Source organism: Sminthopsis crassicaudata, chromosome 2 (assembly GCF_048593235.1).
Source record: "Sminthopsis crassicaudata isolate SCR6 chromosome 2, ASM4859323v1, whole genome shotgun sequence".
Classification (NCBI taxonomy): Eukaryota; Metazoa; Chordata; class Mammalia; order Dasyuromorphia; family Dasyuridae; genus Sminthopsis; species Sminthopsis crassicaudata.
Genome location: NC_133618.1, coordinates 437,176,507 through 437,204,469, shown reverse-complemented (window position 1 = coordinate 437,204,469; position 27,963 = coordinate 437,176,507). Strand labels below are relative to the sequence as shown.

Below are 27,963 nucleotides of genomic sequence, written 5' to 3'. Positions count from 1 at the left end.
GGACAGGGCAACCCAACCCCTACTAATCTCCCAATCCCAGGCCTCCGCAGGAGGCCGACGGGTGGAGTCCAAAGCTACATTTCAAAGGCCGTCACCGCCCAGTCTAGTCTATTCCGGGCCAACAGTCAGTCAGGAGAGTCTTCCCTCTTTGCTCTTGTTTCCCCTCCCCCACTAGCGGTCTTCTGGCCAATCATCAGGCACTTCCTGTCCTCACTTTCAGCCAATCCGCATCCTCCACGAAGAGTATCCCTAGGAGGCGTGTGGGGAGGTATCTGGAGCGATGGTCATATCAACCAACGGAGCACTAGCACGAGGAGAAAGAGGCGGGGTTAAGATCAAGCATTGGCCAATCATCATCTAAGGGTGGATCCTAGGCAGGGCGCCGCGCACGGTGGGGCTCGCTCGGCGTCCTCCAAGTCCTGAGGCACGTGACGTTCGCTTCGGGCCGATCCGCTGCAGCATCCGCGGTGCTGGGCGTGGGGCGAGGGGGTGGGAAGTGGCGCCGGCGCCGGCTGTGAAGCACGAGGTGAGACAGACGTAGCTGTCCTAGTCCTGGGGACGGGGATAGCCGGGGCCTGGTAGGTCGGCTTCCCGTCAGGGGCGGAGGAAGGCTAGCCTAGGCTGATTAGATTGAACGGTGGGGGAAAGAGGCCTGAGGGCCTGGGGACGGGTGGGAGTGATGCGGCCTGGGAGCCGGGGTGTGGGGCTGCCTAACGGAGAGCGGGATAAAGCTGGGAGCTGGGTCCGTCCCGACATTCGTGGGAGCTAGGCGGCCTGTGAAGGGAGGTGGGAGGTCAGTGGGGCTGGAGCTCGAAGGGGGGCGTGACCTCCGGGCCCGGCTCGTCGCTGCGGGCGGTGGCCCAGGCGCCCCGGAGGCCCGCGTGCCTCCTTTCCGCTCTTTCTCTGGCGGGCGCTGCGTGGTCTGGCTCACCCGAGTAAGAAGGCCTCTGGGGAGAGACATAGGCCTGGGGCGGCGTGGAGGAGAGAGAAGCCATCTTCATAGTCTGGGCAAGAACCCGGGAACGGACAGGACGAAGAAGCCAAATCCTCCCGCGCACGAGGTGGCTGGGGTTTGGGAAACCAACGATCTCGAAACGGGAGGAGGATGGGAAAAGAGCCTCCATCGTGAGGTTAGGTAACCTGTTGGGAGAAGAAACTGCTAGAAGACAGGCCGAAAAACTTATTCGTAGGGTTATCTATCTATTAATCAGAATTCGTTTATCTTTAGAGAACCTTAAGTATGCCACAGAGTTTGAAAAATTAACTCTGGAAGGGCACCTTTCCAGGTCCAATCCCCGTTTTAGTGGCCCAGAGAAGGGAAGCAACTTGCCCAAGGTCACACAGCCAGGTAATTGTCAAAGCTGGAAATGGAACTAATTATTCTAACTCTTTAATTAAGTACTCTTTAAGCCCTCCCCATTCTCCAGGTCCCCTAAGCTCTGACAAAATACTAGAAATAATATTCTCCCAGTTTCAGACCTTATATTTCTCTTTCTCCATTCAGTCCCACTACGATATGGGGTATTCCCCATGGGACTCTCTGTACTTAAGACTTCCTTTCTACAAGTTCTCCCTTGACAATTACCGCTCTCCAAGCTTCTGACCTTGGGCAGATAATTCCTAAATTTATAGCTCCAGACACAACACCAAATCCTTAAGGAATGTCTTCACCTGTGTATCCTGCAAGTACCTAGAACCCCATGTGTCCTTAAGCAGATTATATTTTTGTCAAAACAACCTGACCACAGCTTTGTATTACCATTATTTACCTAATCTGTCCTGTGAGTAACTTTGAAAATCCCCTGAGGGCAGAAGCCCTTTTGTACTGGCAGGTGTTTAATAAATATTTGTTGAATCGATTCAAATTTTTGGAGTCAATCTGTGACTAGGTGTTCTAGAATCCATTCTTGAACTCTTAGCCCTTTTCGATCCTTCATCCCAGTTCCAAAATGGTCTTTGAAAATGGATCTATATGGTCATGCCACACTTATAACCAAAAGCTATTTAAGTGGCTCCCCATTGCCTACTGAGTAAACTTAAACAAATCTTCCTGGTATTTAAGATTCCAAACCTGGGATCATTCTCTTAACATGTTCTAATCCAGCCAAACTGGGCAACTTTGTGTTCCTGAGCACAGTAGTGCACCCAATTTTGTGCCTTTTTTAAAGTTGTCCCTCTTCCTAGACACCTTTAGAAATTATATTGATCTTTTAAAACCCAATTTAAATGTTACCTCCTCCTGGAAGGAAACCTTCCTTGATAAACACATTTTCCTCAGACTTCTAGTAGCATTTTGTTTTCTAATTCTTCAGGGTATTTACATAATATTGTATTTAAGCTGTGTTGGTGTTGTATTTCTCTAGATTTTGAGAGGATAGATACTACCACACCCCATTGCTATTAATTAGTAGGTACTTAATGTTTGGGGAAGGGAACAAGCATTTATTGTTCACCTGCTATGTGAAGCACTGTGCAAAGTACTTTGAAAATATCACATTTGAGATGTTGGGAAGATAGGATGGATAGAAATTCAGATGTTTACCATAAGCAAAGGCATTTTTGCTGAGGAAGGAAAAAATAAATTTGGAGTTGGTGTAAACCTTACTTTGCCACTAAGGGACAGTTTGAAGGAAACTTCATCTGCCTACAATATGGGAAAAGAACTATGCTGAAAAGGAAACTCCACATTTCTTTAGCTTTTAATTAGATTTTTGTGTGATTTTGAATAGCGCATTGGAGTCAAATTTGTTGGGGTTTTTTATTTAAAAATGGGACAATATCGAGATGATTTGTTAGCAAATATAAAATGGATCTTTCTTGAGCCATGGATTGAAGTAGTTTTTCCTTTGGCTTTAATCGGGTAATGGTAGGGACAGCTAGATTGCACAGTCGATAAAGCATCAGTCCTGGAGTCAGGAGGACCTGAGTTGACATCCAGCCTCGGACAATATTTTCTAGTTGTGACTCTAAGCAAGTCATTTAACCTCAATTGCCTCAAGCCCCAATCTGGCTTCCCTTCCTCCCCCTCTCCCCCCAGAATAATTGCAAATTTCATGATACTGTCTTACCTTACACAACCTAATGTAGATAAATCAATTTTGGTTTAAAAAAAATCCTAAAAGTTTAATTAAAGTGAGTTGTATGGCTCATTTGCATTTAATGAGTTAAATTTGAGACTTGTAGACAGGATTTTTCCCTCTCTTTTAAAGATGGGGCAATCTAAGTATTTTATAGATGAAGAAATTGAGGTCCAGAGTTAAATGACCACATTTGTCAGGAAGAGAACCATTATCTGGACAAAACTGCTTTTTTTTTTTTTTTTTTAACCTAGTGATGTTTCTTAAGAGACATTGAACTAGTAATGTATAGTGAACTATAATTGACATTCCTGCAAATACATTTGTTATTTTAGACTTCAAGCTTCCAGAGGACAGTGATTCTCTTTTGATTACCTAATTATGTTTGATTAGTCAATGGTAGGGGGAAAAAATCTTGTTACTGGTGGAAAAAAGACTTTGTTGTATCTAATCTAGCTCAAATTTTTCACTGTTGTTTAAAGCAGTGATGTCAAACTCAAATAGAAGCACACCCAATTAAGATTTATGGGGGCCACAGATTGACTTAGAAAAACCACATTAACTTTATGTTCTATTTTTATTTATTTTATTAACTATTTCCCTATTGCATTTTTATCCCTGAGTGCATTTTGAAGTGATATGGGGACTTTGCATTGACATTTCAGGTTTAGAGGATCCAAGATTTTTTTTTTTTTTTTTTTTTTTTTTTAAATCAGTTTTTTGGTAGCTTAACATTTTTAAAAAGTCACCTTGACTAGTTCAGTAAATCATCTCTGAGCTTCCAAAATGCTTTCTGGGAATATATTGGTGGTGAGGGATAGATATTCATTAGCCACATAAATTATATTAGATTTTGTGAAAACTTGGCTTCCCTTCCCTCCCCCCCCCCAAGAAAAAGATTGATTGGTAGGTCATCAGTGCTATTTGAAATGTCTGTGGCATTATTGTTTAGGCTTAAAGATTTCCTTTCAAAGATACCACCATCAAGCAAATTGCTTATCTAAATCTGGTGCTAAGTGGACCATTTCCTAAATTTGAGGTGTAAGAAAGGCTTCTATGAGATAAAGTAATTTATAGTTTTGGAATTAAAATACCCACTATCACCCTCATATATCCACACTAAGCCATCTTCTTCCCATAACTAACCAATCTGGAATTTTTATGTTGTGGTTTATTATGGCCTTGGGATATAAGCTATATTTTTTACATATCTTGATATCTTCCTCTCAATTCAGTTATCTTGTATATTGGTTCCTCAGTTTAACTGTCTCTGGCACAGAATCACATTTTATACACTTGGTTCAATCTGGTTACTTTCCCAGTTTTGTTATTTTTATATTTTTATACTGCCATTTTTAGTGCCATTTCTCTCTAGCCCAGAACAGTTATGTTAGGGGGGCAATAAATGAAACAATTTGTTATAATGCCTTTTGCAATTCTTTACCATTTTTCTCCCATATCCAATCTCTGAATGTCCTTGGATGTCTTGCCAAGCTTTCTTTAAACCTCAAATGCTTCTCTGCTTTATGAAGACAACCCTGCTCATAATCTATAATCATTTGTAAGATTTTGCAAAGTAAGTGTCTTCCTATTAAGTAAATTCAAGGGTCTCTCTTTTAACCATAAGGATCAAATATAAAGTCCTATTGGCCATTGTAAGTCCTTAAACGAACTCCTTTTACAACTTTATTGAATCTTTCTCACCCATGCCCATGTAGGTTAGCCACACTGGCAGCTTTGCTGTTTTACAAGACATTACCTCACTCACCTCTCTGCATTAATTGTCCTCCATGAACACACATGATGCACTTTTTTATTCTAACTTTATCAGCCATCTTTTTTTATTTGGCACGCTGTCAGATGTTTGCTGACTAAGGCACTTTCTGGGCTATTTTGGTATTCTTGTGGCCGTTAAATTTCTCTATTAAAAACGTTTATAGTCAGTGTCATTTTTGTTCTCTTTTTAATTTTTTATTTTCATTTACTTTTTTTTAATGGTTCACGGTTAAATTGACTTGTGTGCCTTCCTTTTCCCCCATCCCCTTCTGCCCCATTTGTCTTGTTTGTTTTTTGCTTTTAATTCTGAGTTTAACTCTGACTAAGACAGTGGACTGAGTGTACATAGCTGCCTTAAGAAATAACTCCTACATAATTATCAAGCCTTTTCCTATCTGTTAATATGCAATCTATTTTGTTCTTTGTGGTATTATTTGGTGCTCACTTTGTCCAGTGCCTACCAATTATCTTCTTGAAAATAATATATAGAAACCTGAGGCTTCAGTATAGTCTACAAGTCTTCAGTATCTTCTTTTTCCTGAACTATGCTTTCCCACTAAGATCAGAAATTTCTTGTTTCTTTGGTTCTAAACTCCCTAAAAACATTTTTATCCTTTCTTTTCCTATAGACCCATTCTCCTCACCTTAAATAGGTGTTTAGTAAATAAATATTTGCTTAATGAAAACTGTTAAAGAGAAGTTCAGCCAAAATTAGTAGGCAACCCTTAGTGAAGTTTTTCTACTTGGAAATTTGTCTTCATTTATTAATTAGTCTATATTCTTGGTTGGGCTTCTGGTTCTATCAAGATGTATTAAAGAATGTTTTGAAATCATTGACAAATAAGTATTCAGTTCAACTAAATCACTTTTATTGGTTTTGTTTTGCTTAACAATATAGCATCATTACTTTCTTTTCATTATGAACTAAATAACGTTTTTGGTATGCTGACCTAAGAAATGTAATCACCCAATATATTTCCTTTTTGAAAAATACATACTAGGCTTTTATGAAAATGTTTTGCCTAACTTCACACGTACCTTCTCAACAGGGAGGGAGGGATAGGGAAGAAAGAAAGAGAATCTGGAACTCAAAAAGTTTTAAAAACAAATGTAAACAAAAAATTATTTCACATGTAATTGGGGAAAATTAAAATATTAAAACACAATGTGCAAAAAATTCATGCTGGGTTATGATTGACAAGTATTTGAATGTGCTTGACTGACTATAGTAGACCACATAAAGCAGGTATGACAAGCCTTAGTAATTATTTTGACCATGTAGACAGTGATAAAATATTCCTAGTGAATGAATGTAGATTTCACTAATTAATAGTTCATGGTAGTCTAAAACAGTGAAAAATAGTAGGGTCTTTGTGGAAGGAATGTTGGGCTTGGAATCAGATGAGAAGTTCAAATAGGGATGCCCTCTCTCAGTGATTTATTTTTACAATGGGGGGGGGTATTACCTATAGGACAAAGGACTAAGTAATTGACTATTTTTATAATTATATTTAGGTTGTCTTTTGAAGAAGTGTTTCATTTGTATTAAAAAGTGGTAATCATGTGGATGTAAAGATGTTAACTGCTATGATAATGGGCTTATAATTAATGAATACAGCTTTGATTTGAACTTGGAAGATCAGCTACTCTTAGCTTATTCTGGGAACCCAACTTAAATCGGCTTTATATAAATATGTAATTAAGAAGCAGAACTTTACTCATTTTAAAGAGAATACCTAACTCTTTAGAGGAATCTTTTGAATTCATCAACTTCCCATAATATGTATGGAATAACCTTATCCTAAAGTCCCAAACCTCCCCCAAGCTGTGAGAGTGAATGAAAAAGAAATGTTAGTACTGTCAGTAGAATGAGCACAAGATTTTGGCAGGTTAAATATGAGCCTAACAGTGGACAATATGCTATAAAGAGACTGGCCTAGCTAAGTACAGAGGGTTAGGCCACAGAGATACATCAAACTTGTCTGCTTAATTATAGAGAAGCAGTAGTGGAGAGAGTACCCAAAATTTAAATCATGAATCTTTTGAATTATCCAAAATTTACACAAAGTTTTTAATAACCCAATTATTAAGTAAAACAGGGAAGTGCATTTTAGATAGGTTTTAGATATAGTGAGTAAAAACCCTGTGCTCATAAAAGAATAATAAATTACTTTTAGTTATCTTCCAGATAAAAATCAATAGGAGTGTTTATTCTATCTGATTACAAGCTCCTTGAGAAGTTATGGTCTTTTAAGATTTGCCATGACAAAAAAATTAAGTCTCAATTAACTTAGTAATGAGGTCAGTAACAAAACCCTTCCAAATTGTACCTGTCAGCTTATTTTGGCCTACCTTTCAAGAATCTAGATCACCTTAAAGTGATGAACTTAAAAGTAGTAGAGTTAAACTAATCAGGTTACAAATTATATTTGAGAACTGGAGACTTCTGTGCTGGTTTAACTTTTTTTTTCAACTTTTGTATTACCTTTTCTTGCATTTATACCATTAGTAGTTAGAATGGATGATTATCTGGAAAACTAGTTTTAGAAAAATGTGCTGAGCCATGGAAACCAAAATTTAAGTGGCCAAAATTAATTGACTTGAGTGCTTTTTAATATTGTAGCTATTGAAAGAGGCATTGTAAAGCCAAAGCTCTAATTCTTCCATAACCCCATTTGGATTAGTCTTTAAATCCAGACGAACATAAGAGATGATGCCCAGCTAGCTATTGCTTTTAAGGACTTGAATCTAAGCTTCATTTTTGAATCAGGCTTCTGGTCAGTGGGACTAGAAAGCACTAGAAAGTGGGACTCATGTTTCTCATACTTCCAGATTGATTGATCAAAACCCTACTCAAATTAAAAACTCGTCTAGGACATTGTATCTGATAAGAAGGTATATTTCTGCTGTTGTAAACAGGTTGGTCTGTTTTTTTACTAGAGATGAAACTTATCTTGAAAGAAAAACATTTCCAGTGTTCTCTTGCAATTAAGACATTTGACTATCATTATGACTACATCAAAATACAATTTCATGAAGTTCTTTGAAAGCTAATATGGAAATGAATTTTTCTCTTTTAACAAGACTTTGGATATGAAGCTTGTGAACTAAATTGTACCTTACAGAGCTGGGGAAACTTTATTTTCATTCAGATGTTGTCTTTTAAAACAATTTATGTAGTGGGAACTAGATTGTTTTACCCACGGAGATTTATTTGTAATTATAAAAACTCCATGGAATAGTTAAGTGTTTTGTTGTACTGGAACTTTATGGTATCCAAAAAATTAATTCTTTTTATAAATGAAAAATTAATCTGTTGGATAACTTATTTGAAGAAAAACAAGAAAAAGTAATAACCTCCCCAAAATGAGCAATTCATTTTTAGCTATTAAGGGAAACAACTAATTCTGGGTGGGACCCTTTCAGCACTTTGAAGAATGTATATTTGGCTCTTTGGCATACACTTAAACAGACTTTCCTTTTTAGCCTTTGGGGTAGTGTGGAGTGAATGGAATGAAGCTCTCTATTGTCTGCCAGAGTCTGGCCTAGACAGAGCCTCCATGGTGTTTGAAGCCTTCAGTTTTCAGAAATTGGCTTATTTATTGCCTGTAGTAAGTTCAATCAACAAACATTTGTGCCATCTATAATATATGTAAAGCACACAGAATTCTGAAGTAGTCAGACCAATCTTACCTTAGAAGTTTGTGCTAACAGAGATGATAACAGTATAAAATACTTGAAATGTTTTCCAACTTATATAGTTGGAAAGTGATTAAGAAAGAGAAATTGTATTAGAACTGGGATCGAGGTAATGAGAAAACTATATAAAGGAAGGACATTTAGCAGTGCCACACCTTAAATTGTATTATAAGCTGTAATTATCAAAACTATCTGGTACTAAGAAGTAGAAAGATGGATCAGTGGAATAGAGTAGATGTTCAATACACAGTAATAAAATTATTATAATAGCCTTGTGTTTGAAAAATTCAGATATTTCAGCTTTCAGGATAAAAATTCACTGGGTAAAAAAAAATTGTTGAAAACTGGAAAGTATTCTGACAAAAACCAATTGTAGACTGATGTTTTTACATCATTTACCGAGGTAAAGTAAAAATGGATACGTGAACTAGACATAATGAGAGATTAAATAAATTAGAACATGGAATATATTTCTTACCACCATTTATGCATAAAAGTTTTAAAATAAATTTCTCATTTGAGAATTTTACCAGATTTTAAGATTTTATCCCCATTTGACAGGTGTTCAAAGGAGATGATGAAACAGTTTTTGAAGGGAGAAATCAAAGCTTATATATATGGAAAAAATTCTCTAAATCATTATTGATACTTTGAGGTACTATCTCACATCTCTCAGATTGCAAAAATGATATATGTTGGAAAGGAGGTAGGAAAAGTGGGATACTAACACTCTGATGGAGCTATGGACTGAATCGTTTTAGTGAACAGTGTAGAATAATATCCTAAGAGTTGTAAAGCTGTATACTCTTTGGCCCAGAAAAGGTCTGTTTGAGGAAAAAGAAAAGATGCCTATATGTATTTTTAAAATATTTAAAGCAGCTCTCTTTGTGGAATGACAAGGAGCTGAAAATTGAGGAGGAATGCCCATCATTTGGGGAATGGTTGAATAAATTGTGGTATATGATTCTCTTTTGTGAGAAATGATGAGCAGGTTGACTTTAGGAAAACATGGAAAGACTTGTAAGAAAAATGAAGAATGAAATGAGCAGAACAATATTGATATTGTAAATAGCATCAATATTGTTCAAAGAGTAAATATGAATAACTAAACTTTTCTAAATTGTGTGAATATTCAGACCTTCTATAAAGGAAGATGCTCCAGAGAAAAGAAAGAATGGGTTTATCAGATTTTTCAAGTTAACAGGGAGGTAGGAATGATAACATACATTACTGTGCCAAGAGACAGTTTTAATAAAAATACATAAAAAGCCATTTTTAAAAAGCCAAAAACCTCTTTTAAAAATCTTCTAGAGAGTATAAGCTAGCCAAAACTTAATAGAGAAAAGACCAGGAGATTTTAAGTGAACTGCAGACTTAGCATGATTCTGGTGTGACTAATTTTGTCAATTAAGAAAACTAAAAGGTTTACCATGGAGGGGAAGGGGAATGGTGATTATGATCTTAGAAAATGACTAGTTAGCTATGGGTTAAATTATGGTGGAAATCTTATAAAAGGCTATTTTTTTCCCCCCAGAAATAAATGTACTTTGATTATTTTCTAAGTTTTTGCAGCCTCTTGTTTTCTATATGTATAGGTGTGGTGTGTATACAAAATTATTTCATGTGTGCTTATTGCATTTTCTACCTAGCTTTGTATGATTATAACCTTAGACAAATAATTTTTTTCATGATCCTCTGCTATCTCATATCATAAAGGAGTTTGCCTAGGTGAATCCCTTACATTCAGCATGAAAATAAAGTGGAAGAGAGGTCATATTCTTCGTTTTCCCATTTGCCTCTACAGACCATGGAACCAAAATGGTGGTTGTTTATGGTTTTGCTGCTCCTTGGAACAGTGGTTCAGGCACATGATGGACATGATGATGACGATGAGGATGATGATGATGATGATGTGATTGATGTAGAAGAAGACCTGGAAGATGGCATGGACGAAGTAGAAGACTCAAAGCCAGGAGATGGTGCCTCTCTTCCACCTCCATCACCAAAGGTTGGGACATCTTTAATAATAAACATTTTTCTTTTATTGTTTAAGATAAGCTGGGATCTTTGTATTTCAAAATCAAGAATATGTATTGAGCATCTATAAGAATTACCCTGCAAGAAAGCAAGCTTAAATTTAAATTTTAAATTAAAAAAAAATTCCCCAAAAGGAAAATCTGGCCAGTTTTGAGTTTTCTTGAAAACAAGCAAAGAAAGTACCAGTTGCCATCCAAATAGATCACTGAGGATTTAGTATTGATTTTTATTTGTTATTGTTAAATTCAGGTTACCTACAAAGTCCCAGTTCCAAAAGGGGATGTTTACTTTGTTGATGCCTTCGACAAGGGAATGCTGGTCGGGTAAGCATGATTGGGGGGTGAGGGATTTTTATATATATGTATATATAACCCTAACCCTTAAGTTGTTATGATTGATGGTACTTGGTGTGGTCTTGGGTTTGCTTACTTTACCTGTATCATTTCATGTATCTCCAAAGGTTTCTAAACTCTTAATAATTATTGTTTCTACAAGTTTAGAAATGTATTACTGTAATTTGTTTATCCTATTCTTGATTATGGAAACCTATGTAGCTTTTACATCTTTGCTACATTGAAAAGTTTATTTTAATTATTTTGGTTGATAAAAGGAACCTTTAAACTCTTACAAATAAATTTCTAGCAGTGGAATTACTGACTCAAAATAATTTTAAGAATGGGAATAGCAGAAATGTGGATATTTCTACACTTTGCTTGCTTTACCAGCGATGGGTGCTGGCATATGTAACAAATTATTTTCAAAGATTAACTTTTAGGTATATCTTAGTGCTTGTTTGGATTTGTTTTTACGGCAGATGGGTTTTATCCAAAGCCAAGAAGGATGATACTGATGATGAGATTGCCAAATATGATGGTGAGAATTCTTTCTAATTTAATACATTGAAATTTTATGACTTAGTAAAAATAACTCTTTGCCTTTGCTTTACTGTCATTTGTAAGGCAAGTGGTGTGGGCAGAGAAGTTGATCTCTTAGGCATTAGCTTAATCTTTACTGTATTTCTGCCTTTCTTATCTGATAGAATGAGCCTTTCTAGTTTAAAAGCATAAAACTCAAAGCTTGTTTGTAGCATGTGATATCAAAAATCTTATCTTTTAATAGAATGTATTACAGCCTCATTTGTAAAATGAGAGTTCAAAGGATTTAGAGTTGAAAAGGGATCTTAGAAGGCATTCAATCCAGTTGTCTATTTTACAGATAAGGAAACTGAGGGTCAGGTCATATGACTTGTCTATCACTGACAAGTAGCTGAAGAGACATTTGATCCCAGATGCCTTTCCCTCATTTCTCCTTCCCCCTTCTTTTCCCCCTTTAACTCCCACTTTAAAGCCAGTCCTCTTTGTATTTCATCATGCCTGTCTCCTAAATTAGATTAGTCTAGGTGTACTCCAAAATTGTCCTTGCACTTTAGATTCTGTTATTCAGAAGAAATAACATGACTAGAGAATCCTTAAATTCAAGGAAATACATGTTTTGTCTTGCAGGTAAATGGGAAGTGGAAGAAATGAAGGAATCTAAACTTCCAGGAGATAAAGGGCTTGTGTTGCTGTCACGGGCCAAACATCATGCCATCTCCGTGAGGCTGAACAAGCCTTTTATATTTGATACTAAACCCCTCATCGTTCAGTAAGTGAAAACTAACTTGATTGAAGTTGGAAGTAGGATAGAGAGGGAGATACTTTAAAATCTTTGACTTAAAAATTGTACATTTTTAGAAATGCTTGTTTTATTCATTTTAACTGTTAATTGGCCTTCCTACTTTTCCCAAAAGTAGGATATTTAAAAGTCTGATATAGAGCACTAAAATAAGTGCTTGAGGAGTATAAAAATAAGATTAATTCATGGAATAGTAAAGGATTTTTGTTTTAATTTTTTTTTTTTACTTTTGGAGGGGTATTCTATTAGTGTAGGAAATCCTTTCTACTGGTATAAATGAGCATATGTTCTCTGGCTTAATTTTAGATTCCTGAAGCACTGAGCATTTAAGTAACTGGAAATAATCAGACTACATTTGAACCTCTCAAGGCTTGATTACACTACAGCTGTCCCTCTGTCTTCCTCCCCCTCCCCCCATTTATTAAGATTTAAAAAAAAAAAAGTTAGTAATAGCTTTTAATGTATGCAAAGATACTTTCCAGCATTCACTCCTGAAAAACCCTATGTTCCGATTTCTCCCCTCCCTTCTCCCTACCCCCTCTTACATAGCAAGCAATCCAATATATGTCAAATGTACAATTTTTCTATACATATTTCCACAATTATGCTGTACAAGAAAAATCCTATTTTTTTTTTTTTTTAAATGAGAAAGAAAAAAGCAAGGAAACAACAAAAAAGATGAAAATACTATATTGTGATCCACATTCAGTTCCCACAGTGCTCTCTCTGGGTGCAGATGGCTCTCTTCCATCACAAGTCTATTGGAATTGGGCTGAATCATCTCATTGTTGAAAAGAGCCATGTAAAGTTTTCAGAAGTTGCAGTAAAGACATGACATTTTCTTAAAAACAAATTCTTGGTCTCAAACATTGGATCCAAGGAGGAGTTTTGAATCCCTTTTAGATAAGAGTGACCATACAATAACTCATAAGGTGAAAAGAGCCATGTCCATCAGAATTAATCATCACATAATCTCATTGCTTTGTACAATGATCTCCTGGGTCTGCTTACTTTACTTATCAGTTCATGTAGGGCTCTCCAGGCCTCTCTGTAATCATCCGTTGGTCGATTCTTACAGAACAATAATATTCTATAACATTCATATACCATAGCTTATTCAGCCATTCTCCAACTGATGGGCATCCACTCAGTTTCCAGTTGCTTGCCACTACAAAAAGGGCTGCCACAAACATTTTTCCCTCCTTTAAGAGCCCTTTGGGATATAAGCCCAGGAGAAACACTGCTGGGTCAAAGGAGATGCAGAGTTTGATGGCATTTTGTGACCCTCTATCTTCCATGTCACAATGCCTCTCCAAAATTGTATTATAAGTATTCCAGTTAGAGTGCTTTTTTTTAATGTCTGTTCCTGTGAGACTGCTGAATTTGTGAGCTTTGAGACTTTCTCCTCCATATGTATGGAGCTGGGGTTATGTTGTTAATCATCATCCTATAACTAGCAGCATAATTTGTGAGATGATTTGTTTTAGATTCACTTACTTGTTGCCAGCAAAAGGGAACAAGTTTTTTCCAGAATGCTAACACTAGAGAGAAAGAAGAATCTAATTTCAAAATTACCTCCTTTTCTCTATCCAAAAAAAAAAATAAAAATGTTTATATAGTCTTCTGGTTTTCTGTTTTAAATCAGGTATGAGGTAAATTTTCAAAATGGAATAGAATGTGGTGGTGCCTATGTGAAATTGCTTTCAAGAACCCCAGAATTGAATCTGGTAGGTATTTTTCATTTCCTGTAACTTGATGGGAAAGGTTTTTGTTGGGTTTTTTCCCTTCCAGAATTTCTAGGGATAGGAATTATTTTAAGTCATATGAGAATGCTAACTTCATAAGTATTTTTAAAAACAATTTATGACTTCCCTCTTTGAGTGAAATCAAAGCATTAGGAGGAAAGAAATGATGACCTCTCTCTAATATGGATGCCTAAGGTTTCCATTTAGTTCCATTCCAGTTAGAATGGCTTGATAACATTTTGTTGCATACAGTTGCTTGTATAATCATTGCTGATTGCTTTACATCTTTGGGTTGGAGGTGACTTTGGAAATATGTTAAAGACTCACCCACTAACTCTTTGGTCTTGTCCTCCATTTCCTTTACTTTGATTGCATCTTTCACAATACAAATTGAGGTTTAAAGAACTGAATAGTAAATTGAATAAAGGGAATAAAGGTAGGGTAGGCATCTAAAACATAATATAATCCTTCATAATTAATTTGCTTTTTTTCTCTAAAGGATCAGTTCCATGACAAGACCCCTTACACGATTATGTTTGGTCCTGATAAATGTGGAGAGGATTATAAACTGCACTTCATCTTCCGGCATAAAAATCCAAAGACAGGCATCTTTGAAGAGAAACATGCTAAGAGACCAGACACAGATCTGAAGGCCTACTTTACTGATAAGAAAACACATCTGTATACATTAGGTAACAGCCATGAGACTGAGTCTAGTAGAAGTATCAGAAATTCTCTTAGATGAGAGCTGCCTAACAAGGGAGTAAGAAGTCTATATTGACACTACTGTCGTTTTCCTTTAATTACATTTATTTGATAGAATCAAGTGGTCAGTAGCTTGAGGGGAGAAATCATGTATGTTTGCTATTTTTTAGAGATAAAACAATAGTTGTCTTGACAGTATAGTTGATTTTAACAGTTGAATAGTTGATTTTAAGCTTTTGAAGAACAAATTTCTTGTCCCAGAATGAATGTTTCCAAGAGAGCACTGGGTGACTCCTCTTAATCTTTTGTTGTTCATTTGGTTTTTCAGTAATGTCCAACTCTTTTGAAATCCTATTTGGGGTTTTCTTGGCAAAGATGCTAGAGAGCTTTGCTATTTCCTTTTACAGATGAGGAAACTGAGACAGACAAGGTTAAGTGACTTGCCCAGAGCTAAGGAATATGAATTACATTTTTGTGTAATGTGTACATAATTATATATTCATGTATTCACAGCTAAGCCATGTCTGAGGCCAGATTTGAATTCAGGAAGATGGGTCTTGACTTACAGGTTCAGCGCATTATCCATTTTCCCACTTTAACTTCCACATCTTAATTCTTAATTAACTTTAATTCCTTAGATTTCACCTTAATTTCTCTTAGATTTTTTTTGTTGTTGGTCTTCGAATAATATTATGACAAATTGAATGTGGTTACTTAAGTGACAGAAATATGCAAGAGCAGAGTATTTTTCCCACTGTTTTAAAACATTTTTTTTTTTCCATTACTTAATTTAACATTAAGAAGATAAGTGATGCAGTCAAATCTCATATACCTTTTCCCTCTAGAGCTATATTGACTTAAAAATTCCCTTGTCTTGCCTTGGAGAGTAACAGTTTGTGGTGTCAGTGGTGTGAACGAGGTAGAATATAAGCCATTCTCCATTCTTTAGTTTTTCTGTTGGATAAAACACTTGTACAAATTTTTTGTTGATCAGGTCTTGTATGGTATATAAATGTTTAATAGATGCTTCAGTGGTAAAGTCCTTTTGTTTAAGAGGGAAGCAGTAGCAATAAGGACTATTATATTTTGAGCAATGGTTGGAAGTGTTAGAAAAGGCAAAATTCCTCTTAGATAATATTTTTCTATAATTTTTCTTCATAGTCTTGAATCCAGATAATAGCTTTGAAATATTAGTTGATCAAACAGTTGTCAATAGTGGGAACCTACTGAATGATATGACTCCTCCTGTGAATCCACCCCGGGAAATTGAGGATCCAAATGACCAGAAACCTGAGGACTGGGATGAAAGGCCAAAGATACCAGATCCTGATGCTGTCAAACCAGATGACTGGTGAGTGAGGGTTTTGTGACTTGAAGCACTTTTTTTTTTTTTTTTTTTTTTTTTTTTACTCCTAGGGTAATCAGTCTTGATTATAATAAATACTTGATTATAGATAGGAAACTTTTGTTGTATAAATTCATAATTAAAAAAAAAAAAGAATTCAGTGATTTGAATTTCTTTTTCCCCCACTTGATTGTACATTTGTCCTAATCCTTTTTTAAAATAGTTTTTAATATTTGTTTTTTTATAAAGATATTGAATTAAATTTTTTGCCCTCCCTAAGACAGCAAGCAGTCTTATACAGTTATACTTGTTCAATCATGTTGAACATATTTCTCTCTTAATCATGTTGTGAAAGAAGAATCAGTACAAAAGAGAACAGAATGAGAAAGAAGGGAAAAATGAAAATAGTATGGTTCAATCTGTATTCACTCCATAATTCTCTGGATGTAGTCAACATTTTCCATCAGTCTTTTGGAATTGTTTTGGATCTCTGAATTGCTGAGAAGAGCTAAGACTTATCATACTTGATTGTCACATAATGTTGCTATTACTGTGTACAATGTTCTCCTGGTTCTTCTCACTTAACTCAGTATCAGTTCATGTAATTCTAGGTTTTTCTGAGATCGGCCTGCTCATCTTTTCTTAAAAAACAGTATTATTCCATTACATTCATATGCCATAACTTGTTGAGCCATTCTCCAATTAATGGACATCCCCTCAATTTCCAATTCTTTGCCACCACAAAAATTGCTGCTAGAAATATTTTTTGTGCACATGGGGTTCTTTTCCCTTTTTTATGATCACTGAGATATGAATTCAGTAGTGGTATTACTGGATAAAAGTACATGCAGAGTTTTTTAGCAAGTTTGTAGCTCTTGCTAAGTGGATACAATCATTTATATTTTACTGGCTTTTGAATTATATTTTAGAGAAACTAAGCAAAGCTAGATTATATCAACAAAGCTTCTTTATCTGTTCTGATTTAACTTTATTAAAGAACAAGAGTATTTAGGTCACTTAACAAATATTTATGATTTTCAGGGTAGTCTGCTAGATGGGGGAGAGAGGGAGAGTTATTCTCTATAAGAGTATATGCTAGGAGCAGCTAGGTGGCACAGCCCTGAAGTCAGGAGGACCTGAATTCAAATTTGGTCACAGACCAAAGTTACTTCCTAACTGTGTGACCGTGGGCAAGCCACTTAAACCCCAACTGCCTAAGCACAAAAAAAAGTATATGCTCAGGAAGGAGGTTGATATGAAGCATTTATAAATGATTTCTATTTAGCAACACGGGTACACCAAATATACAAAGCTGATAAGTAATGAAGAGGGTACTTGAATTTGGCAGGATAGGAAAGGTTCCATGTAGAAGGAAATACTTTGGTTAAATCTTGAAGGAAGTTAGGTATTAATTGAGGACAAAGAACTTTTAGAGGCATAAAGGATTAGCATAATGTGAACAGCTAGAAAGGCAGTTTGGTTAGACTCAGGTGGGATGCATTGAGCAGAGTATATAATGAGACTGAAAATATAAATTGGAGCCATACTGTGAAGGGCTTTAAAAGACCAGACAGAAATAATGAGTAGGTAGAATTGTTGTTAGTGACATGGTCAGCTATATGTTTTAGGAAAGTCATTTTTAGGGGCTATGTGGAGCTTTGGATTAAGAAAAGATTAGAGTCAGGGAAACCAAGAAGGAAACTATTAAAATAGACCATATGAGATGAGATGAAGACCTACAAACATGGTGGCTCTGTATACAAATAAGAATTATACAAATGGATTGTAAGGAGGTCAGGATGAAGTGTTCTTAAGAAAATTTGAGTAGGCTAGAATGGGTCAGGGCAGAAAAGCTCACACAGAACACACCTGGTTCTCTCCCATTGTATTCTTTCCTTGAATAGAGCTTAAAAATAAAAATTACTTGGTGTCCTAGAAGCAATGCTCAATATAGAATCAGGAAAGCTGGAATGAAATCCTGTCCTTCATAACTTAATATAACTATATAAATTTAACTTCCCCATGCCTGAGTTAGCTTCCTTATCTTTAAATTGAGGATAATTTTGTACTGCTTTATTTACAGAGGATTTCCAGGAAAATGTTTTGCAAAAGATGGTATCAGTAGATTTGGATATAGCATGACACAAATACTATATTAAGTAATCTTAATATCTGTTTCTTCTTCCACTCCACTCCCCAAACCCCCTTTTAAAAGGGATGAGTCTGCTCCTGCTAAGATTCCAGATGAGGATGCTACAAAACCTGAAGGCTGGTTGGATGATGAGCCTGAATATGTATCTGACCCAGATGCAGAGAAGCCAGAGGACTGGTAGGTCTAAATCTATTCCTTACTCCTTTTCTTCTTCTTTTTTTTTTTTTTTTTTTTTTTAATTTTTCAATTTCACTGGGGTTGAGAATCTGTCATTAAAAGTATGTTTAAACTCTTGAAGCAATGCAGCACTCTAAAGAAAGTTAGGTTGTTTTTTTTTAAACAATGTCTTGTGCAGAAGTTTGAGTACTCCACATGAGGCAGAATATATTTAAAATCCTAAAATTTTATCTCTAGGGATGAAGATATGGATGGAGAGTGGGAAGCTCCCCAAATTGCAAACCCAAAATGTGAGTCAGCCCCTGGTTGTGGTGTCTGGCAAAGACCTACCATCGACAATCCCAATTACAAGGGCAAATGGAAAGCCCCTATGATTGACAATCCTAACTACCAGGTACGTCTCCTGTTGGTTTTCTCTCTTTTGTCTTAGGGACTTGGAAGATGGTTATTTTGTTGAGAAATGGCTGTGTGGTGTCTTTCATTGATTCTGAAAATATTCAAAGTTCAAGATGAAACAGAATTTCATGTTAAATCAGAGATAAGTTGAGGTTTTAAATCTTATCCACTTAGAATGTGACATATCACTTTATAATTTACAACTGCAGAACAGATTTGTCCCCTTCTTCCTTTGAAACCCATACTGTTTGTTTAAGAATGCTACCACCAGATGGCAGTGATACCTTCAACCTTGTAACTTATCTCTGAACTAGAAATCAGGAGGTCTGGATTCTTATTCTACCCAATCATTCAGACCTGGGCAAGTCATGTGACCTCTTCTGGCCTTTGTTTTCCTTTTCTACTTAAAAATTGGGGAAATTTCTACCAGGGCATATGAGGATCAAATGAGACTGTATTAAATTGTTTAAATTCTTATTTAAAAGCTACCTTCCTTAAACTGAATTTAAACATTATCAAATAATAGATTAAAAAGAGATAATGTACTTGTTGGGCAGCTTTTAGGCAAATAAAATATATTCTAATTCATTCTCATATATTGTGTTTTGTTTTTTTGAACGTTTGATTATTTGGCATAAAAGTTTTTCAGAATTCTAAAACTACATGTTCATTATACAAGAGAGTTTGTCTTGAGGAAAGGTTTTTTTTCATTATGTAAAGAAAAAGAATGGTTTTATTAAAGGGATGAAAGTAAGATTATTTGAGAAGATAGAAATGTTTGAGTAAGGAAAATAAAAATCTCAATACTTTTAAGGGTCATTCTGATTTAATGAATAGGATCTGAAATAAAAGTAAAATCATGACTTCTTTGGGGCATACATAGACCTTAGGTACAACTTTGTTTCATTTAAACCACATAAGGCATTTCCCTTTGAGAGTTTATATATAAGTGTAAGATGTTAAACTTTTGTGTTCTTTTTCTGTTGTATATTTCTAGTGATTGAATCAGATTGGGTAGACTTTTTAAAAATATACTGAAAATTCATTACCTCCTCACTTACTGGTTATTCTAATAATCTTATAAAATTGTTTGCTCCTTTTTTTGGGAATACTTAAAATTTTTATTTTCATGATGCAAGATGGTTTTCATTTAAATGTATCTACCTTGGTTATTTTACAAGGAGTATAAAGAGAAGTTCTAACTTCAAATTTAATTTCCTTGTGTTTCTCTTTATTATAGGGAATCTGGAAACCCAGGAAGATTCCAAATCCAGATTTCTTTGAAGATCTAGAACCTTTCAAAATGACACCTTTCAGTGCTGTGGGTCTGGAACTATGGTCCATGACCTCTGACATCTTTTTTGACAACTTTATTATTTGCTCAGACCGAGGAGTTGCAGATGATTGGGCCAATGATGGGTGGGGTCTGAAGAAAGCTGCTGATGGGGCTGCAGAGGTTTGTGATGTGTTTTTTAGAAGACACAAGTTCACAAAAGTGTTTTTGGTTCAGTCACCAAAATATTCAAAGGGACTAGAATATTTGAGTCTCTCTATCCCATGCAGAAAAGCAGAGGTTCCAAAAGAGGGGAAATGGAGGCAAATTCAGTTGGACCTTCTAGAACTTAAAGCTCAATTTTTGAACTTCCCATCAACTAAATTGATTTGTAAATTACACTTGGAAAAGTCAAAAGCTCAAGTTGAATACTGTCTCCCTTTAACATAAGACTTTCCTTTTAACACTGTAGACATTATAGGATTCAAGCAGATTTGAGTGAACTTCTCAATCAAGAAGCATTTCTTAAGAATCTCTACTGTGCTGTGTGTTATTTTGAGGAACAAGCACATTTTTTAAAAATACAGAATATATAAAAGTTAATTTGTGAAAGGGTAGAGATGACCTAAACAATTGGGGATCAGAAGAGTCTTCATATAAAAAGGTAGTGCTTCAACTGAGTTTTGGAGGACCAAATGAGTGCTGTGAAGTAGAAGTGAGGACAGTTTAATCCAAGGAGACAAGCTAGTTAAATTATAGGGTATGAGAGGCAGCTAGATGGCACAGTGGATAGAGCACCAGCCCTGAAGTCTGGAGGACCTGAATTCAAATGTGACTTCAGACACTTAATGCTTCCTAGGTGCGTGACCCTAGGCAAGTCACTTGATGCCAATTGTCTTAGCAAAAAGAAATAAATTATAGAGTATGGTGATAGCCAAAATTTAAATTGAATGTCATCTACTTCTATTTCAGCCTGGTGTCATGGGGCAAATGCTTGAAGCAGCTGAGGAACGTCCATGGCTTTGGGTGGTTTATATTCTCACTGTGGCACTGCCATTGTTCCTTGTGATCCTCTTCTGCTGTTCTGGAAAGGTATGGGATTTCCTTAGAGGAAATTGTTTAGAAAGAAATTTAAATTGGTGGTTTAGCTAAAGCTAAAGGAGAAATAAAGCTAAAAGGACTACAGTTTCTTCCCTAATCTGGCTCATCAGTTTCACAAGTAATGTTTCCTAGTAATGTGGTAATGTATAAGCCTTCAGTCAGTTTTATGAGAGTTTATTTGTTTCAGAAACAGCCCAGTGCTGCAGAGTATAAGAAGACTGATGCTCCTCAACCTGATGTAAAGGAAGAGGAAGAGGAGAAAGAGGAGGAAAAGGAGAAGAGAGATGAAGAAGAAGAAACTGAAGAGAAAATTGGTGAGAACACATTTCAGACTGGTAGCACTGAATAGTTTAAGTTGAAATGGGATATTTGATTTTTCCAAAAGTTTTTTGCTTGTAATTCCATGTGATTTTGCTTCTAAATCTGTTCTTGCTTTTGTTATTAGTCTGTGGCAATAATATTCATTTTTACAAAATTTGATACCCAGATTCTCTTTCCCACCTCTTCCCTTCCCTTGAAAAGACAAGCAATGTGAAGTCATACAAGCATTTCTATATTAGCCATGCTGCAAAAGTAAACACATTTAAGGGGGGAAAAAAAAACTCCCAAGAAAAAGTTTCTAGGCATTTTTCTTTTCTGTCCTCAAAACTGCTACTAGATTAATTTCTTTTTTTAATCTCCCTCCTGCTCTCAAAAAAAATGTTTCATGGTTGCCTATTATCTACCAAATAACATTTTTATTCTTGTTCATTCTGGTACCACTCCTTTTTTGTCCTCATCTCATTGCTCACTCCATGCTTTTGCTATATTCTCCCTCCCTGCTGAATTCTTATTCTTGACTTCTCTTTACCCCACTCCCCTTTAAAGTCTGGGCACAAAACAGAGGCTCATAGCATAGCCTTGATGGTTTTTGCTGAATTTGTTTTAATTTCTCTCCCAGAAGAGAAGCAAAAAAGTGATGCTGAAGAGGATGCAGGTACTGTAAGTCAAGAAGATGAAGATAGAAAACCTAAAGCAGAGGTAAGTAAAGGCCAGTTTGGAAGTTAACAGCAATTTTCATTTCTTTAAATTAATATTTAAACAATTATAGTTGTTTCATAAGTTGCATTTAGAACCTGTTGAATTCTGCAGATTATATGTGTAGTAGACTAGTCATGGAAGGAATCCAATTTTACTTGTTTTGGGGTTGTACAGTTATAGTACAAATACCAAAATCAATTCTCACAATAATTCATATGAAAGATAAAATCTTTAGTTTTCCTAAGATTTTAAAGATTGGTCCCAATCTAAATGAAAAAATTTAGTTCTTTCCATTATTTCTTTCCATTAAAAATTCTTAGTCCTAAATTCTGGCCAATGTCATTCTTAGTACAGCCTTTTACCACTGCCTAACAGATAAATCCAGTCATATAAGTGCTTCATTGTCCCCTTAGTGTCCCATACTAATACCTTCTTGATTTTGATTAAATCTTGGCCTTATGTCCAAACCTAGCTGCTCTCATCTTCTCTGTGAATCCCTCACTGATGACCCTAGTCAACAGTAATTTTTACCTTTAAACTTCTGGTTTTTCATTTTCTCTTCTGCACCTGGCATTTGAAGCCCAAAGCCCTTGTATTGCTTATTTCTTTGTGTGTGTTATTTTATTGGTCCCAGACACTCCCTTAAGTGCTAAATGACAGACAATACAATTAAGCACAGAACTTAGCTGTCTGGAAAAGTTTTGTTCAAGCATGGACCCAGTGGACTCCTAGTATTCCCAGCATAAACCATCCATCATTGTTAAAATTGGTCATTGACGGAAGTCTTTCAGGTGACACTTATTCAGCTCTCAGACTTTGGAGAAAAATAATGTGTATATATTCAGATTAATAGGATATGACCTTTCTTCTTAACTAGATTGAATGACCCTTAAAGATAGATTAGTCTTTAATCACTTAGGCACTTAAGCACTCTAGCAAGCATTTCACTGTTTTGTTAATGATAATGATGGATTTCTTATGAAATTCTTTTCAACCAACAGGAAGATGAAGTTTTGAACAGATCACCCAGAAACAGAAAGCCACGAAGAGATTGAAAGAGTTTAAGAACTTGATCTGTGATTCCCTTTTTCCCCATATCCTCGATGTGATCCTAGGAGAGGACCTGGGATACACCCTATATGTTGAAACCCAGAAAAACCTCAAGACTTCACTATCAACAGATTCCAGTCAAATACTATCCAATGAAATTTTGAGCATCTAGCAGTAATTAATTGCAATTGTGATAAAAAAAAAAAAAAAAAAAAAAGCAAGAAAGAAAGAAAAGAAAAAGAAAAAAAAAAACACCACCATTCCTGTAGAAAGAAAGCATTTATTGTATGGGATATGGATTCTGGATGTGTAACATGAAGCAACTAACCTGTTGGGTTTTTTTGATTTTTGATTTTTTGGTTTTTGGTTTTAAAACACTTTTAAAAATTAGAATGTTAGAATATTGCCAATCTTCAAGAACCTTGGCTTAATTTAATGTATTAATCTATTCATGGAAAAATAACAGCAAAGTTTAGAAAATATGCTAGGTGATGAAATGCAGTTTTTATAACGTAGGGTGTTTTTTTTGGGGTTGTTTTTTTTTTTTTTTTTTTTTTATAAACTTCGATATTCTAAAACATTGAAGTGTCTATGTCCCTTAAAATTGATAATCATGTTTAAAGTGAAGTCATTTGTGTGGATTGATTACTCTCTCCCACTCTTTCATTCTACATGTTCTGGAGATTTGAGATTGGGGGAGAATTCCAAACCATAATAGATGCTGTTTGATTAAGCTGTATTAAAAACAGAGCTACAAAAAAGGCCCTTCTTTTTCCACTCTGTTGGAAAGGAGCATGATTAGGCCACAATATGTGCGTGTTGTGTTGCCTTTGGTTACTGCTAAGTTCCCAATGTTCCATAGTTGGCACCAAGAATAAATAGGTGGAAAGACTTCCCATTGGTACTTAGGCATTCAGGCTTCCCAGGCTGCTTGTCTGGGCTCAAACCTTATGTGATTTCTCTAGACTGAGCACTACTCATTGGGGCTGTCAGGGGGTGTGTGAGTGTGTTATGTGTGGGGTTTTAACAATTTCTTTCTCCATTCTGTTGATAGTTTACCCTATTCCAGGCTTTTCCCTGCTGCTATGCAGTTTCTTCAGAGTGCAGCTTGCCCTCCGTTGCTGGAAATGATTTTATGCTCAGCACAGTGTTAAACTCGAGTGGTGTTTGTTTTTATATATATATAAAGAGGGTTTTTGTTTTTTTTAAGACCCAGTGTCATCAGTGTCCAAATACAGAGTAGAGCATAGTCAATCCCACGTTTTTCCATTTATGTCTTTAGAGATTTATAGTGGTCAGAACAAACATGCCGATTCATATTTGGTTTCAAAATGAATGCAGTTGTTCAAAGTATTTGGCTGAACCACTAGTGGGGTTGTCTGGGGCTTGTAGCACAAGCTACCTGGTATAACAAATTTTTTCAAGTCTCTTTGCTCTTAAAATTAAGTATACTGAATGTAGGGGAATCCAATTCAAACAAAAAGTTGCTTAAATGGCTTAGTGTATTACTGATCTTAGCGGGAGGGGGAATTAAAATTTGGTGAAGTTTATCTGAGCATTTACTCCAAAGAGTTAGTGCTTTGTAATGATATATTCTACTGAAATATATTGGGAGCTGGATGTTGGTATTTTAGCTCTACTTGTTTAGAATAGCTTGAAATGTACTGATTCACTGTCCTTGCACTGAATATGTAAAACACTCCAGTGTTTTTATTGGGAACAGCAGTGGGCAATATTAGAAATTTTCAAAAGGAATTGTGGTGTTAGTTTATTTTGTAGACTCCTGCTCCATGACTGGCACCTTTAAAAGTTGAGAGGTAACTAGTGGAAGAGTAGACAATATTTTTTCTGCCTATTCAGTTCTATCTCCTTTCATGTTATCTTGCTAGGTCAAAGTGGCCATAAATGTAGCAATGAAGTCCAGTGCAAATAAACCTTTGTTTAGTAAAGGCCTGAAAGCATGTTTACAGGTATCTACTTGAAGCAAAAGTATGGGACCATTGCACTTCCAACTGTATTTTCAGAACATACTATGTGCCTCTAGTTGAGTTTTGGTGATTTTCTTCCACCTGGCCTATTGAAACTTAAGTTGATCCTGCATTATTTTGATTCTTTAAAATAGACATCTTTGTGCACCCTACATGACCAGGAAGTTTTCAGGACTTGTCCCACTACTCCATATTATTTAACAAGTGTTTTTGCAAATAGTGGCTCTTCCTGGTTTTTCTCTCTACTCTCCCAGTGTAAGGTGAGGCCTGCTACTTCAGTATCTGACAGCTGGATGACCAGCAGCACTTTGCACAGCAGCTCAACAAGAGGCAACAATATTTAATTATTTTACACTCCAGTGTCTGGTTCATTAATGTGCAAATTCCTGTCCTCCTACAGATGTGTTCCTCAGTTTCTCCCATTCACAGAAAAAGTGCTATTTTCCATTTGTCAAGCTACTAAATGGTGTTGCATTAAAGCTACATGTTAATCTCTGCTTTTGACTAAGCTTCTTTACCTTCATTGTGCATGTTTTCTCCTTTAGTGTGCACTACTTTGAGGGGGAAAGGGTGTTTTAAAGTCAGTCTTCCCCGTAATTTCCAAAACACTGTGGGAAAATTAATATCGCTCTCAACAGGAAGTATTAGGAACTGGTTTAAAAGTTTTTGGTTTTTTTGTAGCTGGAATTTGGGTTCAGGAAAGGAAACTTGTTTAGTCTTGTTGGTTAGATCATAGAATTCAAAATATTTTCAACTGTTAATTTGTAGGTTGTAGGATTTAGGGGGCCAGTTATGACTTTTTTTTTTTTCCCAAAAAAAAGTAACCATTGTTAATTCAAACCAGATATTAGACTCCAGTTTTAGTTTCTGATACTAGGAGTATAAAACTATGCCAAAAGGAAGCTTTTCTATGAATGCAGGGGTTTTTTATGTTGCTCTACTAAAAGGAGGGGGATACATATAGATGCAGCGAAAATGATTCTCATTACTGGCTCTCATTTGGTTTTATCTTTAAATCGAGGAAATGGAGACCATTTCCAGCAAATTAATAGGAACTCTGCCCTGAGATGTATCTTGACCTTAGAAAGGTTGGAGAACAAGGATGGTATCGATAAAGGTGGTGGTCATTGCAACGTAGGTTCTTTCTCATGCCTCTACTTAGGGCAGTAAATAGGGTGCTCTTAGCCAGTGACTTTTATTTGGGCCCACACAATCTCAAGCCAGTATTGCCTCCATGAATCCTTGAGAGCAGTTTCCTTGTATTGCTAAACAGGAACTGTTCTCTCAGCAACCGCTCCCATGTCTGTTGTGGAAGGATAATTATAGATGCAATATGCATATATAAATATATTGGATAAGTTATAATGTAACAGTTTACTCTAATAAAGAAAATTTAAATCTATTCAGCTTTTCCCTTTTTATTTCGAATCGGCACCAGACCTGAGCAATAGGGGTGTGCCTAGTACCCCAAGGGAGGCAAAGAAACAAGTTTTTAGTTTTACAGAAATAGTCTCCCAATTTAATGAAGTAATCTTATACCCCCAAGTTTTTGTTTCTGCACAGAAGCAGCAGATGTCTTCTGCTTTAATTCATCTCTTATGTGCTCCTCTAGACGAGTTGTGTAGGCCTCTTCACAATAACCCCTTTCTGGATGTAATTTGGGGTTTTGAAAGAAAAGTCTCCATTATCTACCTATTCATTTAGAAAGAATTAATGCAGACTTAACAATATTTGCAAGTTGATTATTGAAGTCAAGCATTTCTAGGCGAAGTAGATTGTCACTTTAAAACTACTAAAGGTTTCCACAAATTTAATTTCCAGGGGAGTTAATTGGACTTCCCGCTTTCCTCATTCTCCCGTTAGTGTTAACCCTCAGCTGTACAAGACATGTTTTTTCCTTGCATGGGATTGATGGATACTTAACAATGGTCTTTTCTAGTCTCGAGAAAATAGCGGAAAAAAGAAAACCCCTTATTTGGAAATGGACCGTACACCGGGTTCAAAGTGGACCCTTGGAAATTGGCATTACCTTATGCCAGAGTGACGGGCCGCAAAGGGCCAGCTTTTGTACGCGCCTTCAGATTATAAATCCCACCAAACCGATTATAAGGAAGACGCCTTTGGAAACTGATAAGGGAAGAGGTTGCTCTCGCTCGCCGTCCACCATGTCAATCATTTCCTTACTCAACCAGTCCCCTCCCGTCTCAACCCTTAATTAGTTCCAGACTCTCATCGTCTTATTGGCTGCCTTCCTTTTCCTATTCTTTTCAGTTCCTTTTAAACACTATTTCCGTCCCAAACCTTTGCCTTCTCATTGGTTGCCTTCCTTTCCCTTCTTTTCAGTTCCTTTTAAACGCTATTTCCGTTCCAGACTTTCGTCTTCTCATTGGTTGCCTTCTTTTTTCTTCCCTCCAGTTCCTTTTAAACGCTATTTTTCCGAGTCTACATCCCGCCCCGTACACATAGTTCCAGGTGCGTAGTTGTCCCGCTCCTCTTGGGTTGGTCAAAGACCTGTCTATCAAGTCATGACGTCGAACGTAGGCTCAGTCGCCGCCGGCGGAGGGCCCGCCCCCTCCCGAAAGCGTCCCGAACAATTTCAAGATGGCGGTGGCGGAGGCGGCGCGGAAAACAATGGAAATTGGGCTGTGGGGGTCGGCCAGGCCCTGAAGCGGGGGATTGCGGCCTCCGCCGGGGAGACGCTCAGCTCCCGAGCCTGCTGGGCCGCCGCTTCGTCCTCCGTGCGCGGCG

General features: G+C 36.4%; 1 protein-coding gene across 7 annotated transcripts; it reads left to right on the top strand.

The window, feature by feature from the left end:
- Nucleotides 1–101: 101 nt before the first annotated feature.
- Nucleotides 102–26,617, top strand: CANX (calnexin). 7 transcript variants are annotated; one of them, XM_074292368.1, is made up of 16 exons: nucleotides 534–578; nucleotides 1,229–1,348; nucleotides 10,357–10,560; nucleotides 10,839–10,912; nucleotides 11,404–11,462; nucleotides 12,092–12,233; nucleotides 13,909–13,990; nucleotides 14,508–14,700; nucleotides 15,875–16,064; nucleotides 18,274–18,387; nucleotides 18,625–18,781; nucleotides 20,024–20,239; nucleotides 21,029–21,148; nucleotides 21,345–21,471; nucleotides 22,098–22,177; nucleotides 23,179–26,617. In XM_074292368.1, the coding sequence occupies exons 3-16, from the start codon at nucleotides 10,360–10,362 to the stop codon at nucleotides 23,230–23,232; spliced, it is 1,809 nt and encodes a 602-aa protein (XP_074148469.1). In that variant the 5' UTR covers nucleotides 534–578; nucleotides 1,229–1,348; nucleotides 10,357–10,359; the 3' UTR covers nucleotides 23,233–26,617. The 7 variants fall into 7 exon arrangements, with proteins under 7 accessions (XP_074148468.1, XP_074148470.1, XP_074148472.1 ...); XM_074292367.1 differs by lacking the exons at nucleotides 534–578; nucleotides 1,229–1,348 and adding an exon at nucleotides 102–424; XM_074292373.1 differs by lacking the exons at nucleotides 534–578; nucleotides 1,229–1,348 and adding an exon at nucleotides 432–526.
- The last annotated feature ends 1,346 nt before the right edge of the window (nucleotides 26,618–27,963 follow it).